The following is a 17,321-nucleotide window of genomic DNA, read 5'->3' on the forward strand; positions in this document are numbered from 1 at the left end:
TGTGCACTCCAGGGAAAATCTGTGGCACTCAGTCTCTGCTGAGCTTCCCTGGGAAACACATTTTACACATGTTATCACAACTCACTGCTGGAGAATTAAGTGCATTCATGTGATTTCATCAGGAGAGGACTCTGGAAACCTGCATCTAGTTCCCCAAAACTTCTCCCCATCAGCCTTTTCTCTCTGCTGGTTTTGTCTTGTATCCTTTCACTGTAATAAGCCATAGCTATGAGTACAACTGTATGCTGTGTCCTGGGGGTCCTCCTACTGAGTTACTGGACTAGTGAACTTGGGGACCTCAGCCACGCTCACAAAGATGTGCAAGTCATAGAGAGTGTGGGGAAGAAACAGAGATCCTGCAAGCTCAGGCCAGAGGTCAGGATGTGCCAGAATCACAACTCTCAGAGATATGTGCCAAAGTAGAAAAACTATGTGTTTCTTCCAAAGAGCTAACAGCCTTCTGTTCAAATTGTACCAGCCCCCTAAAGGCCACTGAACGTGTGCATGAGTGAGTGTGAGTGTGTAAGCATATGAGTGTGTGCATGAATGTGGGTGTGTGAGACTGCATATGTGTAAGTGTGCCGGTGTCTGCATGCATTGTAAGTACACATGCATGTATGTGACTGTGTGCAAGTGTGAGTGGGTGTGTGGAGACCCTGCTGAGAGGGAATGAGGCCTTTCAGAAGTCTAATAGAAAGTGCACAGGTGGCCATCTAAGTTTTCATCAAAGATCTTTGCACCGATACATTCAAGCCTCCAGACAGGAGTTGTTCCAGAGTTGGTAGTAGTTCATCCAGGGCACAGTGTACACCAAAAATTCACAAATGAAACTCTGTGGAAGGAGAAAGAAAACCACTTTTTGAAGGTAAACAAAAAGCTTTTGCCCTCGCCCCAAGCCCTTGTCTGGGGAGTCTGGACCAGTCACTGTTATCTGCACACTGACCACATGGGTGGGGGTATCTGCTCACAGTCATGTTGTGGGGCGGAGTGGGGCCAGCCTGAACAGGGATGTCACCATGGGTGCCCCTTGCCCAGTTACTTGGGACCTGGAACAGGTGTGCCTGGCGCTTGCAGCCCAGTAGGACATGGGGATGAGGTCTGTGCAGGACATCAGTCCTCCTGCACCTGCATTCAGGCACAGAGGGTTCCTCATGTCTGCCAGCATGCAGGTGGTATCACCAGGAGGAACTGGGAAAAGGCAGAAAAGATGGGCAGAAGTTGGAAGATGAGACGGAAACTAGACAATCCTCACGGACCTGGAGAGTGTGAGCCAAGACAGAGTAAATCGCCAGGGAAAGTAAACCACTTCCACTTGAGGACCAGGATGGGACTAGGAGAGGAGACAGAAGGCCTGTGGCCAAAGCTGTACGAGCTTCAGGTGGGGAGACTGCCCATTCTTCCTCCCACCTCTGAACACCTCCAGTGGCATCAGGAGACCCTCAGGCTATCCCTCACCCTGCCCATATCCACATAGCTGGAAAAGCTGTCAATGTCCAATTCTGGTCTACTTTTAAGATTTTTACTTTTCCCCCTTTGATCAGAAGGCCCTGCCACCACACACCTTTTTCAGCTTTTTTTTGTTTTGAATGGGGCATGAATGGTTTCTTGTGCCATTCCTCTCACATTTGGTCCGGCTAATCTTCACAGTGACCATATACTCCACTCCAGTCGTCAGCTACCAAGAAATAGTGCCACTATTAGTATTGACTCCAAGCATCCATTTGCTGGACCTCTCCAAGTAAGGCTAGGATGAGATAAAGCCCCAGGAACCACAGTCCCTCTTCCCAGAGGTCATCCACCAAAAGCATGGCTCCCTCTTCAAGTCAGCATGGCCCCTGCCAATCCCCAGCATGTGCAGAGCCCTGCCCCTTGCTCTGGACCAGCTTCACTGCTATAGCCACAGATGGCTTCTCACCTATCTCCCTTGCATCCCCAGGATGAGGGAGGCAAGACATGGAGCTTGGCTGCCAGCAGTCCCAGAATACCCACCACATCTGTACATGTGATCCTCAGAATACCTACAGGTGCATCTTGTCTCAGCTTCATCCATGTTCTTCCTCCCTACTCTCCTTCCCAACCAACCTGAATGGAAGTTTAGCAACAGAGCTGAAAAACACAGGCTTAGGAACTGAATTGATTTGGGGCCTTCATTCCCCACCTACTAACACTTTGCCTTTGAGCAAATGCCCAGCAGCCTCCAATTCTTCAACTACAGAGTCCAGATAATTGTGACTGCTCAAGGAGTTGTTGCCTAGGCTAAAGAGAAGCATGCTTCTTGCTGAATGCACAAAGAAAATTTTAAAATAACTTATTATGGATTATTAAATATTTTAGCAAAGTGTGGGGAATATTACTCTGAAGCAGCAATGGAGTTGGGGAAAGCAACAGAAGATAACAGAATTGTGCTACAGTTCTGGCTTTGACCCCTGCCAACTCTATCTCCTTGGCCAAGCCCTGCCACCTCCCTGACTCAGTTTTCTCATCTAGAGAATGGGGAGAAGAGTGAATGTGTAAACCATGGAGAACACACACCAGGGTTATTCCCAGCTGTTGGGATCTGTCTTCTTGTGCTCATGTTCAAGTGTCAGGCTGTGAGGACACAGGCAGGGAGTCTGGGAAAAGTGGAGTCAAGTGTCAGGCAGGGAGGCTGGGAAAGCCCTTTGTGGCAGGGAGGACCCACAACCTGAAATGAAACTCTAATCAATGCTTTGGTGAGTCATGTTCTCTGTTGGAAATAGCTGGATCCCTCAAGTCAATGTACAGGATAGAGATCTCTGCCTGGGGGAGGGGAGAAACTCCTGGAAGTTCCCTGCTTCCTTGTCCCAGTGTTGGGTCAAACCAAAGGAGAAGCCTTGGCACTCTCGCAGGTGGGTGGAAGTGGAAGGAGAGTGTGCCCACACTGCCCCTGGAGGAAACTGTCCTCAGAAAAGCGCAGGGCTGTTGTAGGGGAAGGAGGCCCGAGGGTAGTGTTGGCATCCTGGTTCCACCATCTGCTACTGGAAGAACTTCCAGATGCAGGGCTCCAAGCTCTTCATCAAAGGACAGTTCCATCCAGGCATTGGCATCCTGCAGGGCTTTCACATGGACCTTCATCATGCTCTGTATGTATGAAAAATCTAAAACACTGGCCATGAATTTTACTAACATTGCAGTGTGCAGGGTGCCTGGGTGGCTCAGTCGGTTAAGTGTCAGCTCAAGTCATGATCTCATGGTTTGTGAGTTTGATCCCCAAGTCAGGCTCTGTGCTGACAGCTCAGAGCCTGGAGCCTGCTTCGGATTCTGTGTCTCCCTCTCTCTCTGCCCATCTCCTGCTCACGCTCAGTCTCTCTCTGTGTCTCAAAAAAAAAAAAAAAAAAAGTTAAAAAAAATTTAACATTTCAGTGTGCAAAATGTTTTCTTATTTATTATTAGACTGCACTGCTAGATAATAAGAAGAATGATCAAGTAAGACAATTATTTTCATGAGTGCTGCTTCACTCATTCTGCCCACTTGCAGGTGAGGAAACTGAGGCCTGGAGAGTATGGGTGGCATTTGACCAAGATCCCACAATTAGGAGGACCTAGAGCCGGGGTGCAGGCAGCCCACCAGGCCCACCTCCTATACCCCTTTGTAAGGTATTAGGACAGAGGTAATCATGTGGTAAAAAGACCCTTAACCCAGGTCACTGCCACCAAGGGGCACACACATGCTGTTCTTTCATCCATTTGAATGACATCAAAAGTTTGCTCATAAACTATTATTTTAGAGTTAACTGTTAATAATAATGGGCTGACTCCACAAGACAGGCCTTCTGGGATTCCCAATTTGGCAAGATCTTTGGTCAACAGCCACCACCTTGTGGCCAAGTCACTTCAGTGTTCTTGGTCCTGATAAGCACCACCTTGGGGCAAAAGTATGTGACTGAAACAGGGACAGGCTGATGTCCACACACTATGATGTCAGGCATGCTTTGTGTCACACTAACACTACCCAACCCTCTCTGTTCCCCGCCCTTGCTGGTTCCTCCTGTTCCCACTGCCCCTCTCTCTGGCCAGATACCTTTTCTCCTGTCAATCTTTTTTTTCCAAATTGTATTAATTGAACTAAAATGTGCTATTGTTTCTGCCCTCACTTACATATAGTTTACCATGTAAATTTGAGGGACAGTTGGACCCACAAAAGTGGTTTTCAAATAACTTTTTTTCTCTCTCATTCCCGATTAATATATTTCACAGAAGCTTTGTATTCAAAACACATAAAAAGAGAAATGATCTGGTTGAAGCCTATCCCTCACTCCTCCTCTTCCCTCCACCCAAAAAAAAACCCTCTGTACAATTTCGGATTTCTGTAGAATACAGCTAGAAATTCCAAACTCTACAGCCCTGAGCATTGAAAAACTATTGTTGAGGGGGAACCTATAGAGAATATTTATATTTTAACAAAGCATACCATTAAAATAAACAAAATCATCCTCATTTGCTGTCACTCTGGCAGGACTAATTTCAGAATTAAAAAGGCAATTCTTCCCAAGGAAGAATAGTTGAGAACCTCAGGGGCCATCTTTACTTTAGACCAAGAGTGACAGAGTTTCATTCCAGTCCTCAGGCTGGCATTTCAAAAGCATTGCTAAGGCAGTTCTGGGGTCCAAACAACTGCAAAGCATGCTCATCCTAAGTGAAGCCTCCCCCTGCCTTGGTGAAACCATCACTTGGTTCTCTCTGGGAGCCATACCATGTCCCCGCATATCCAAATGGGCACTGCCCATATCCAGAGAAACCGAGGCACAAACCTGCATCTGACTTCGAAGTAGCTTGTCAACTTGAAATAAGTAGGTGTCATTGCTAGCATTGTTGTAGGTTTCAATGAAGAACTTGAGGGTTGAATTCATGTTTTTCACGCTCGTGGACTTCTCCTGGAAGCCTTCCCACCTTTGAAAGTGACCCAGCCTGGCTGCCAGGACGAGAGCAGCCAACAGCAACAGAGGATTCCTCCAGCATCCAACACCCATCTCACAGCCTCAGAAATCTCCTATCCGCTGCACCTGCCAGGGCGGGCTGGGGCCAGGCTGTAACTCGCTCACCCTCCTACTGCAGTCTTCACCAAGTGGGCTTTCCCAGGTTAAATGGAGATTGAGAACCCAACCTCGTCTTTCAAGGCTCTACCATAATCTGACCAAAGGACCAAACCGTGGTGCTCCTGGGTGGCTCTGTTGGTTGAGCATTAGACTCTTGATTTTGGCTCAGGTCATAATCTCTCAATTCATGAGATCGAGCCCATGACAGGCTCTGTGCTGATGGTGTGAAACATGCTTGGGATTCTCCCCCTCTCTCTGCCCCTCCCCTGCTTGCATGCATGCATGTGTTCTCTCTCTCTCTCTCTCTCTCTCTCTCTCTCTCTCTCTCAATAAACAAACATTAAAGGAAAAACAAAAGGACCAACCCATGAAATCTCCCTGGGTGGTTGCCCAATTCACTCTCAGGTCCATACATTTTCCACATATTTATGACACCAGCTTGGTTCCCTTAGTTATTCAGACAAGCATAATTTCTAAACACCTTGCCAAAATGGGCAAGACCCTCTCCCTACCCTCACATCTATTGAGGAATAAAGCCCCCAAAACAGAGCCTTACAGTGCTATGCAGTAAGAAGCATATTGGACAGAGAAGTTCCAGTTGTGGAAATTGGGGAAGGTTTATAGAGAAGGTAATATTTGAACTGGGCTATGAGGAATCAGGGACATGGGACAGGGCATGATACATTCTATTTACCTTCTGTGGGCTCTACCTGTCTAACCTGGCCATCAACTATTCCCCGTGCCTCCTTTAGGGACAGGTTCTCTTTACTAACCTGCCACCTTTCTCACCACAGATTTCTGGCTGCTGGATCCCACTGTGCCTGCAGGCCCTGGCACCAGCTCTTGCTATATTGGTGTGACTCCAACAGAGCTTTGTGAGGTAATCTTGGCCCCCCTGAGGGAGGAATAAACCCTGATCCTTATTCACAGATTAATCATGTGGCCCCCTGAAGGTTAGGTGCTACTTATGTCAAGCAAGAAAAATTCTCCTCTACCCTCTTTGGGTCTCTGGCTGGGCCTTAGAATTAACTAGCAGGAGAAAAACATGGTTTAATTGACCTTTTATATATACATGGGAAACTTCACAAGAGAATGAGGATGTGAAGTGGCCAGAACAAGACGCTTGCATACCCTGTAGACAAGGAAATAATAAATGTGTGAAGAATTAACAAGACAATGGAGTTGAGACTAGGGGTAATAAATGGTGAAGAAGTTATAAGGCTTGTTTATACAGGCTTCTTGACCCTGAATTCCTTGTCTCCAGAGAAAAGGATGTCCTCCATGTCCATGTACCAGGAGGGTGTCTTTCACATGAGAGGTTTGTCTCCTATTTTCAAGGAAGGAGGGCTAAGGAGGGGGTCAGAGTATCCTTCCTGTTTCACCGTTTCCTAAAACTCCTTTGTCTTAAAATCTTCAATGCGCCAAGGTGCCATATTTTGGCATAGTATGTCCTGAACCCCATCACCTGCACTCAGAAGGCTGTAATAGCTTCCTATTCTAAAAACTTTTGTTAAGGTGGGACCCTAAATGGGATCCTGAAGAAAAAAAAAATAGTGGGACAATTGATGAAATGTGAAGAAAGTCTGTAGATCAGTTCATAGCATTGCGCCAATGTTAACTTTCTAGTTTTTACCATTTCACTGTAGTTACAAAAGATGCTAACATTTGGGAAAGTGGGATGAAGTGTATATAACAAAATTCACACAACTTTTGTTGCCTTTTTCTAAGTCTGAAATTATTTCAAATAAAGGTTAAAGTGTTCAAAAATAAATAGGACCTGTCTTTGAGAAGCAGCACCACCTAGCAGTCCAACTCTCCTGGGTTCAGATCCCTTGCTAGGTGACTCTAGGAGAGGCAGTTAATCTCTGAGTCTCAGTTTCTTCATCTATAATATGAGAATGGGGAAAACTACTAATCTTGGTTTGTGGTGGAGACTAAATCCATGTAGCAAACAACTGTTCCCAGGTCAGGCATCAGTCAGTGCTCAGAAACATCCTCTGGGTGATTCTTTCATGACTCTGAACCCAAACACTGAAGCCCATAGTGATTCGCATGCCAACTGCCCTGGAACACAGACCACCTAGTGAAAATCCTACTAGACATGTTATGACATCCTCCCCTGACCCTCAGAGGCTGCCTTGTAGGACTTGCCCAGCTGATGGAGGTGTCTGCTTTGGAACACTCTGACCCAGAGCTGCAGGAGTGCCATTGTCAAATAGATACATAAGTATTCTGAGTAATATGTGTGAGTATTCAGACCTGGACAAGGGCAGCCTGTCCTGGAAACCTGAGATATGCCCATCAGACCATGGACCTGAGGAAGGAAAAGTAACATTCATTGGGCTATATTAGAAAATATAAGAAGATGGGGCTAAATACATTAAAAAAAATGATCTACTTATAGAAATATGCACCTTGGTCACGTCCATAAAGTAAGAGAAAAATGAGTCCCCAGTAATTTCCATGGAATAAGAAAAAAATATTTAGACCCTGGTGATATCCATAGAATAAAACAGAAAACAGGGATCTTTTCTGTCATTTCTGGAGTTCTTTGACTTATAGCAGCATAAATCCAATCTCCACCAGTCTCCACATGGCCTTCTTTTCTGTCTCTTTGTCTCAGATTTCTCCCTTCTTTCCCTTAAGAATACCAGTCATTGGATTTGGGACCTACCCTAAATCCAATATGATCTCATCTTAAGGTCCTTAATTAGGCCTGCAAAGACTCTATATCCAAATAAGTTCACATTCATGAGTAGTAGGGGCTAGGATTTGCACATATATTTTTGGGGACCACAGTTCACTCCACTAAAATGTCCACCAAATAAGAGAAATTTGGGAGTATGGACGTGTCCATGTGTATTAGTTTCCCATGGTTTTGTAACAAATTACCCAATATTGGTGGTTTAAAACCACAGAAATGTATTATCTTACCATTCTGGAGGCCAGAAATCTGAAGTCATTTTCACTAGACCAAAATCAAGGTGTTGACTGGGTTGAACTCCCTCCAGAGGCTCTGGGGGAAAATCCACTGGATGCTACTATTCCTTGGCTTATGGCCACATCACCCCAGTCTCTATTTCTGTGGGCATATGACCTCCTTCTCTTCTGTCTGCCTCCCTTTTATAAGGAAATATGGATGGCATTTAAGACCCACCTGAAAAATCCCGAATGATCTGTCTCAAGATCTTGAACTCAATCACATCTGTAAAGTCCTTCTTTACCACGTAAGACAATGCTCACAAGCTCCAGGAGTTAGGATGTGGACATCTTACAGTGGGTTATTATTCATCTCTCCACATCATGGATTCAGGGAAAATAGGAGGGGTGATTATTTCCCTGGAAGGAGGGAGAACAGCGGCCCTGGTGATGCCCCTGGAGAAGGGAAAAATGAAAATAAACACATCCATGGAAATGGAGGGAAATAGGAGGCCTCATCAATTCTATGCTTAATGTCCATGGAGTAAGTGAAAAATAGGGGATCTGATAATACTCATGGGATAAGATGAAGATAGGGGACCAGCATTATATCGATGGATCAGAGGAAAAATACAGGAGGACAAATGATTTCCATAGATTGAGGGGGAAATGGTGGTTTTGGTTGTGTCCATGGAATGAAGAGAAAATAGGATTCCAATAATGCTTGTGGTGTAAGGGATAAGCAGGAGATCTGGTTAAAATCACAGAATAAAGAGTAAATAAATTGCCTGGCTATATCCAGAATAGACCGCAAGAAAATACAGCAGTATAATGCCCATAAAGTGAGGGGGAAATGGAGGACCCTAGTCATGTCCATGGAATATGGTGAAAATAAGGGGCCTGAAAATGTTCATGAATTAAGATAAAAACACTGAGCCTAATAAATCCATGGAAAAGGAAACTATTAGGCTTGATTATATCCATGCAATGAGGAGAAAATACCGTGCTGAGCATGTCCCTGTAACATGGGAAAGTAGGGGACCTCGTTATATCAATAGAATAGGGGAAAAGCAGAGTGCCTTGGCCATATCTATGGAATGAAAGGAAAATAGGCAGCCCCATTGTGTCCATATAAAAAGAAAAAAATAGAGATAGTGACTATGTCTATGTAGTGAGGGGAATATAGGGACCCTGGCCATGTCCATGGAATGTGAGTATGCAAAAGATGGGAAACAGGGAACCTGGTATGTCCAAGCATGAAGAAGAAAGTAGGAAGCCTAATAGTGTCTGTGAAACAAGGAAGGGCATGGGGGTCTCACTCTTTCCCATGGAATAAAGGGAAAATAGAAGCCCTAGATGTCCAGGAATAAGAAGAAAATTGGAAAGATGGCCATGTCCATGGAATAAGGGGAAAACATGTGACCTGGTTAAGTCTATGAAAGTCTATAAGGAAGAAATGACAGGGCATGATTATATCTATTTAATAGGGGGACACAGGGAGCCTGGTCATGTCCAAGGAATTAGAGAAAAGTAGGGTTTCTAGATATTTCCATGAAAAAGGGAAAGTAGGTAACAAGGGAAAACTCAGCTTCCCACCTGGGTAGGGAAAACGCCAGCTCTTCCCTACGGTCTTTTTCTCCCATGAGTATCCTTTTCCATCTTGCAAAATATACTTTCTGACATTTCTGGCTGCCAAATATGTGGGGGTTTTCCCCAAAACAAGCAATTCTCTCCAACACTAGTCCACTCTGCCTGTAAACAGGTGAAGGGATCAGTCTTACAAGATTGCCCCACCATCACCACCACCTTCAGATGCCAGGTGCAATTCCAGGTTGTCAGCTATGCTTCTGACCAACTTCCTATAAACCTGACGTTCCCATGGCCCACTTTTGGGTTCAATTAATTTCCTAGTCTGGTTCATAGAACTCAAGGAAACACTTTTACCAGTTACCTTATAAAAGGATATGACAAAGGATATAGATGAACATCCAGATGGAAGGAAGGTATAAGGCAAGGTATTTGGGAAGGCTTCCATGCCCTATCTTTGAGGGCAACTCTCCTGGTACCTTCACATGATGACCAACCTGGAAGCTCTCCAAACCCTATATTTTAGGGATTTTATGGAGGCTTAATCATGTAGGCATGATCTATCACTGACTCCATTTTTAGCCCTTCTCCCTTCTCAAGAGATTGGGGGACAGGGCTAAAAATTCCAAGTTTCTAAACATGGGTTGTTCTGTATGATGGCCAGCCTCCATCCAGGAACCCATCTAAAGTCACCTCATTAGAAAAAAAGGCACTCCTATCACCTAGGAAATACAAAAATTTCAGGAGCTCTATGCCAGGAACCAGGGTTAAAGACCAAATATTAGAACAAAAGATGCTCTTAGTTCTCTTACCACTTAGGAAATTACAAGAGTTTCAGTTCTGTGCCAGAACCAGAGGCAGACACCAATATATATATTTTCTATTTTCTATTAAACAGGAAACTTGATTATGTCCATGAATAATGGGGAGGTAGAGGTCCTGGCTCTATATATGCCTTGTCATGTCCACTAAACAAGGAGACAATAGAGAATCTATTTACTTTCATCAAATAATAGGAAATTGTGTTGCCTGGTTACAGCTGTGGGAGAAGAGGAACTAGGGACCCTGATTTTTTTCCATGGAATAAAGGTACATTAGGGGCACCTGAGTGGCTCAGTCAGTTAAGCACCTGACTCTTGATCTCAGCTCAGGCCTTGATCTCAGGAACATGAGTTTGAGCCCCACATTGGGTTCTGCGCTGGCAGCACAGAGCCTGCTTGAGATCCTCTCTCTTTCCCTCACTCTCTGCCCTTCCCTCCCTCACTCTGTCTCTGTCTCTCTCAAAATAAACAAATAAACTTTAAAAAAATATTAAATATAAAAAGCAAAGAAAAGACTGGCCTTATCCAGAGCCACAGAGGGGCAAGTATGAGAAGATTGAGGCCTGAACCTCAGCCCCTCCCACCTTCCTGGGCCCAGGCCACCTTCTCATTTGCTGCTGCACAATCCAGAGGAAAACAGTCAACCTTGTTAGTAGTTGGTGCTTAAGAAAGAATAAGCATCTTTCCAAGAACCCAGAACACCTGGCCTTCTGAGTCACAGGATGAACCTGGTAGCAGTGCCACTGCTGGAGCAGTCATAGTGGCAAGTGCATGGAATTTGTCTTCCATCAGCCTACAGCTGCGTGGTTTGTGGGTAACATGGTGGGAATGTATGGGGAGCTATCTGTGAGCTGCACAACTTCCTGGTTTTGTCTTTTGCCAACCAGGCTTGGAAATTCTTTGTCAGGCTGCTCCCAGGGAAAAATTAGCAGGAAATAGATGGAGAATGTGTCTTATCACTGCAGACAGTAAGGTTCTGCTTGTGTGGGCTGAGGAGTTTGGAAATGGGGAGTTTCCTGGCTGTGGTTTTTAATCCACTCCTCCATCTTATCTTATCATTCCTGACCCTCCACCCCAGATGAACTTCTTAGGCTCCTCCTTGATCCCAATTCCCTTGGGCTGGCATAGACCACTCATCAGCCTGGTCAAAACATTGTTCATCATGATATGCTTCTGATTGGAAACCTGAAGTGTAGTGCCACTGCTCCCCAAAGCAGGAAGGGACCTGGAGGTCATCTAGCAGGTGAGAATCCATGCTCTAGGACGCCAGGCATGTTCCAGGACAGATAGCCAAGTAGACCATCCCCTACCCAGCCAGGCTGAGTCCAGACATCCAGGCTGGTCAGTTCTGTTCTCACTGTGGAGTCTGGAGCTGCTATGAGGGGTCGGAGAGATGCAGAGCAGAGTCAGATGTGAGGCAGCCCTTCCACTGTTGCTTGGCAGCTGCTTTACCTTCTGAGTCTCAGTTTCCTCATCTGTAAAATTTATATAATAGTAAATACATCAGATTATTGTAGAAGGTGCAGAAGTGCCTGGCATAGTGCCTGGCACACAGGACCATGTTGACTATTTCAAGAAGGGGAAACCTCCTCCAAGAAGCCATGGAGGTGCAGCAGGTAGAACTTCCCTGGGGCTCCAGGCTATTTTCTGTGATCTCCCCCCTCCTGCCCTCTCTCTATCCCTGTCACCATTGACATCATAGGGGCTGAGAGAAGATGATGTGACAACTCTCAGAGAACAAATATGCCCTTGTAAATAGCAGGGTTGATCTCATTTGGGTTCTTCTCCCACCTTATTTCTTTCTTTCTTTCATTCATTCATTCATTCATTCATTCATTCATTCAAGCACTGTTTGATAAACTCTTCTTTGTCCTGCTCTCAACCAGCTGCTGACCTGGATATTACAAGAAGATTTACAAGAAGCAAATCTATTTGAGACCCACCCTGTCACCAGAAACCCTTCAAAGCCATCCCAGCAAGGAGCAATCTGTCGTCTGGGTACCTGTTTGAGTACTCTCCCAAGGGAAGCTACAAGGAAGCATTGCTCAGGCTACCAGCAGCAGCCCCCACTGCAGCCCTGAGCCCCTGAGCCCTCATCCTGGGGCTGCAGCAGAAGGACGTGGCTGATATTAGCTGGAGATGCCCACTGGTCCTGGGGAGCAGGCCAGCAGCAGGCACAGAATGCCAACAATGACAAGGTGGTACTACAGATGGCTCAGAGCTGGCATTGCCCCAAAAGGCTCAGTGTACATTTTCTCTTTCCAGACAAGGAAACCTGAGAAACCACGAGGCTCAGAATGTCAGAGATGTCACGAGAGACAGAACATTCTCACTGTCTCTGTAGGATCTCCACCTGGGGACCCAGGGTGGCATGGTTTGTTGGCAGGCCATCATCCTTCATGCAGCCTTTGGTCTCATTTCTTTTTCTTTTCTTTTTTTTTTTTTTTTTTTTTTTTTTTTGATTTTTAAGTTTATTTATTTGGAGAGAGAGAGAGCATGGGCAGGGGATGGCCAGGGAGAGAGAGGGAGAGACAGAATCTCAAGCAGGCTCTGCCCTGTCAGCGCAGAGCCTGACACGGGGCCTGAACTCAGAACTGTGAGATCATGACCTGAGCCGAGATCAAGAGTCAGGCACTTAACTGACTGAGCCACCTAGGAGCCCTACTTTTGTTGTCCTTTCTGCAGCTGTTTCACTTGTGCAGCATTAGTTTACCAGCTCCTTAGCAGGCTATGCCATTTAAGTAACCATCACGTCTCATTTCGAAAGCAAATAAAAGGCATGCAGGCTCTGCAGACTGTTGTGCTCCAGCTTCTGGTCTCCTGCTCTACTGCTGTTTTCCATGAGTACTCCGCCATCTTCTGACACAAGCAGCCAATGCTGAAGCAGGCCAAAACTTTGTTGTAACCTTCAAGTCTTCAAGTTCAAGTCCTTTGCTTATCTTTTCTATTTGGTTGTTTGCCTTCCATTGATTTGTAGGATTTATTTATCCTTAGTAATAATTATTTTGGGGTTTATTTACTGTAAATATCTTTTTCTGGGTTGTGGTTTTGTCTTTTCATTTCAGTTATGCTATGTTAGTGAAAAGAAATCCTTAATCTTAATGGAGTGGATGTATTGATTTTTTTCTCTTATGGTTTGCAATTTTGATGTCTCATTTAGGAAATCAAGGTCATGAAGCTACTTTCCTGTATTTTCATTTAAAACTTCTAAAAGTTTTTACCTGAAATTCATGTGACATTGTCAACTATACTTCAATTTAAAAAAAGCAAAAAATTCTAAAAGTTTTAAAGTTAAGCATTTCACACTTATGTCCATAACCATTAATATTTTTTGTGCATGGTGTGTTTGCTAATATCCTGTTCAGAATTCTTTTATCCATGTTCATGACTAAGACTGGCCCAAGATTTTCCTTTCTCATATGAGACTTTTATAGTTTGAGTTTCAAGGTTACACCCCATACAACAAGCTGGGGAGTGTGTCAATCAGGGTCCCCACAATAAACAGAGGTACACTCACTATAGGAAGGTTTATTTATTGGAGGTACTTACAGTGCTGCAGGTGCAAGGGAATCCAGGGCACATGGTTGTCATTTGCTGGAAGATGAGGGGACCGATCTAGACATCAGAGAGCCTCAGCTAACCACCCTGCAGAAGGGCTGGGAAACAAATGCCATGATCTCACTCACCTGCTGCCCTCCATCGTATGCTGGGCATCTCATTGGCCTAATGCAACAAGATACCAGAAGACACAGGACCCTATTGATGGAGCCCCCGTAGGTCAGCATGCTAGGGCAGAGAACAGTATAAAGCAGGATAGTGACTGGGATGGAGAAGAGGGGTTGCAAGATGATCTTAATCCTATAGAAGAGTTGCTAGTCTTTTACTTTTTTTGTCTATTCCTTTTAGGGATTGGGAAGGAGAGATTCTATATCTGGCTTCATTTCATTTTCTTTATTGAGAAAGCCTCCCAGTATACAGCTAATTTTCATCAATCAAAATAAATATGGTCTATAAAGTCGCCATAAACACTGAGTTAACAAATACTGAACTATTGCATCTAAGGAGAGCACAAGTTTGGTTCCTTTGAGTCTCTGGTCACATTTTTGCCAACCCATTAACACATAACCTTGTTTTATACGTACTTCTATTTAAAGACACTTTATTTGACCTACATCTTGACTAGTTAACATTGAACTCATAGCCACCCATAGCCACCAAAAAAGTACAAAAACGTGGAAACCATGGCACTAAATAGACCATGAGAAAAATACTTATTACAGTATGAAAGCCAAAAACAAAAACAAAAACAAAAACAAACCAAACAAACAAACACAAAAAAGACAATGTTGCCTTGTCCAGCCTAAGCTGAAAAGATGTATATCAGGTCACTTCAATTTTTCACTGCTCTGCATATGTCCATAAATGACTGTAGAAATGCCATAGTATTCATTTGGGGATTACAAATAAATTTTAGCGAATAGGCAAATTCACAAGTATAGAATCCATATGGGACGTGTAGGTGGCTCAGTTGGTTAAGCATCTGACTTCAGCTTAGGTCATGATCTCACAGTTCATGGGTTTGAGGCGTGCATCAGGCTCTGTGCTGACAGGGTTGCAAGATGATCTTAATCCTCTAGAAGAGTTGCTAGTCTTCTCTGCAATGAAGTCTGCTTCGGATTCTGTGTCTCCCTCTCTCTGCCCCTCCCCTGTTCAGCCTCTCTCTCTCTCTCTCTTTCTCTCTCTCTCTCTCAAAAGTAAATAAATAAACATTAAAATTTATTTATTTTTTTATTTTTTTTTTTTGACTATTAAAAAAGTTTATTTAACAAAAAAGTTCAATATGAAAATGCATGACCTGATTTTTATATTGTAGTAAAACAGGTGCTATGAAGGGGACACGTGGAAGCAGTTGGTTTCTTCTGGTGAACACACCCATTGTTTATACTCGTTCCAAGGCTTCTAACATGATGATACTATTTCCTCGAATTACCACCATTCCAATATTGTTCTGTTGCCCACTAGTTGCCATCTCCACACATTCATCTATCACAAGATTCATAAAGGGATCGAACCCCCGCAATATTCCTTGGACATGTCTGCCACCATTTAATTTCAATGATAATTTCTTGTCCATAAATTTTTTCAACTCGGGAGGGTGAGCTTTGCTCATGATGCTTACTCGGCGAGCTCAAAGATGCCTCCAAACGGAATTCGTGGAGTCCTTCACGCTCTAAACATTAAAATTTAAAAGCAAATATAGAATCCACGAATGCTGAGCATTAACTGTATTTTCAAATGCAGAGCATTTGTATTGTATTTACAACAGTGTAGAGTGGGCTTATGAAGGCTCAGTTCTTTCAGACTGAGTATGAAGAGATGTTAGCATCACACCCTAAATAAGCTTGTGACCGTGTGACCACTGATAGGAAACTCCTTCTTCATTTTGGGACAAACCCAACTATTTTGGTAATAGGCAAATAGGATGAACCCCCAATGTGTCATAATAGGAAAGGGTTATATAAAATTTGTGCAAAGAACTATTATCCATCAACAATTCATTGCAAAGACTGGTAGCAATCTTGAAAATGCTTATGTTTCCTAAACAGACAAAATACAAATATACTCTGTGATAATATCTGCATATTTATAGGTTTAATAAAGATTTGATAGGAAACATATACATAAAAATGAATAGAAGTGAATAGAAAAGAATTCTCCTAAAATTTATTTTAATTAAAGAAGTTTAAATCAATTAAATTAAAATAATAATGTGAAAGGAAATCAAAATGGTCCAGGAAATAAACCGTTTTTCTCTGTAAGCCGTTGTACCTACAGCTCAGAACCATAACTCTGGGAAGAAACATATTGAGCCTATAGGAGAAAGGTCTTAGAATTTATCATATAAAAAAGTTGGGGCATCTTTGTTTTATATCCATTTGCCATTTTTAAAGTTTATTTATTTATTTAGAAAGAGAAGCACATGAGCAGAGGAGGGGCAGAGAGGAAGAGAGAATCCCAAGCAGGCTCTGTGCTATCAGCACAGAGCCCAACTCAGGGCTGGATCTCACAAACCCTGAGATCATGACCTGAACAGAGATCAAGAGTCAGACACGTAACCTACTGAGCCACCCGGGTACCATTTGCCACTTTTAAAAACATCCAGTTAATTTCAAAATGTGTTCTGGAATTTCAAATCAGTTAATGAAAAGAATAACATTAATTAATGACATAATTTTTTTTTCAGAAGTATTTACTTGAACTTAATTTACTATCTTCTATGTTTCCTCTAACAGATACTTTGTATATTTAATTTTGCCTTTTCTAATTCTTTGGTCTAAATTTTACGGAATAATTTCTCAAGAAAATGGTAAATAATATCAACAAAGCTGTCTTCAGGAATATTTGTAGCAATTTCAACACAGCATGAAATGTCTCAAACACACACATACATACATACACTAACTACTGTTTGTTTGAAAGTTTAAAAAATATATAATAAAAAACACTTATCAAATTATCCCCCTGAAGTTTCCCATTCATTGCTCTCAGGTTTTGCGAGTCCACGAGGAAAATGAAAAGAATCACTGTAAATAGAGTAATTAAATTCTATCCTCAAAGCTGCACAAAGTACAGAAGCCCAACCTCATCAACATGAATAGGGAACATTTATTTTCATTAATTAATTACTTGGATGCTTTTGGGTGAAGAGCTTTCTGGAATGAATTATTTTCTTACCTGTCTTCTAAAGGGGACAACACTAGAGGAGCCCTGGCCTTGTCCCTTCCAATGCCTCTGAGCCACTCTTAGGTAACAGACAGAAGTGAAGCTGAGATATCACTGGAGGAGGCAGCTGAAGATGGGGCAGACCCTCTAGGGATTCGAAGGCCCTTGGAGGTGAGGGGCTGCTCCCCAGCCTGGGGGCTGTAGCTTCACAGTTTTG

General features: G+C 43.5%; 2 protein-coding genes and 1 long non-coding RNA gene across 3 annotated transcripts; all 3 read right to left on the reverse strand.

Moving 5' to 3' along the window:
- Positions 1–714: 714 nt before the first annotated feature.
- CSTL1 (cystatin like 1) lies at positions 715–5,914 on the reverse strand. Its single transcript, XM_025932536.2, has 4 exons — positions 5,828–5,914; positions 4,770–5,186; positions 1,562–1,675; positions 715–832 (listed from the first exon to the last, which is right to left on the reverse strand). Exons 2-4 carry the CDS (start codon positions 4,986–4,988, stop codon positions 749–751), a joined length of 417 nt encoding a protein of 138 aa, XP_025788321.1. The 5' UTR covers positions 4,989–5,186; positions 5,828–5,914; the 3' UTR covers positions 715–748.
- Positions 5,915–6,002: 88 nt separating this feature from the next.
- Positions 6,003–14,033, reverse strand: LOC147582602 (uncharacterized). Its single transcript, XR_015249331.1, has 4 exons — positions 13,931–14,033; positions 11,692–11,856; positions 8,212–8,429; positions 6,003–7,368 (listed from the first exon to the last, which is right to left on the reverse strand). It is a non-coding gene; the product is annotated as an uncharacterized LOC147582602 (long non-coding RNA).
- Positions 14,034–15,228: 1,195 nt separating this feature from the next.
- LOC147582603 (small nuclear ribonucleoprotein G) lies at positions 15,229–15,606 on the reverse strand. Its single transcript, XM_086699848.1, has one exon. It carries the CDS (start codon positions 15,549–15,551, stop codon positions 15,321–15,323), a length of 231 nt encoding a protein of 76 aa, XP_086555974.1. The 5' UTR covers positions 15,552–15,606; the 3' UTR covers positions 15,229–15,320.
- Positions 15,607–17,321: the final 1,715 nt, after the last annotated feature.

The sequence above is a fragment of the Puma concolor genome, chromosome A3 (genome assembly GCF_028749965.1).
Source record: "Puma concolor isolate L17-30 chromosome A3, mPumCon1.1.hap2, whole genome shotgun sequence".
Classification (NCBI taxonomy): domain Eukaryota; kingdom Metazoa; phylum Chordata; class Mammalia; order Carnivora; family Felidae; genus Puma; species Puma concolor.

Coding starts and splice junctions, on each gene's coding strand:
- LOC147582603 (XM_086699848.1), bottom strand. CDS start 15,551: ATGAGCAAAGCTCACCCTCCCGAGTTGAAAAAATTTATGGACAAGAAA.
- CSTL1 (XM_025932536.2), bottom strand. CDS start 4,988: ATGGGTGTTGGATGCTGGAGGAATCCTCTGTTGCTGTTGGCTGCTCTC. Junction 1,676..4,769: donor TACTTCGAAGTCAGATGCAG/GTTTGTGCCTCG, acceptor ATTTCTTGGTAG/CTGACGACTGGAGTGGAGTA. Junction 833..1,561: donor ACAAAAAAAAGCTGAAAAAG/GTGTGTGGTGGC, acceptor CTCCTTCCACAG/AGTTTCATTTGTGAATTTTT.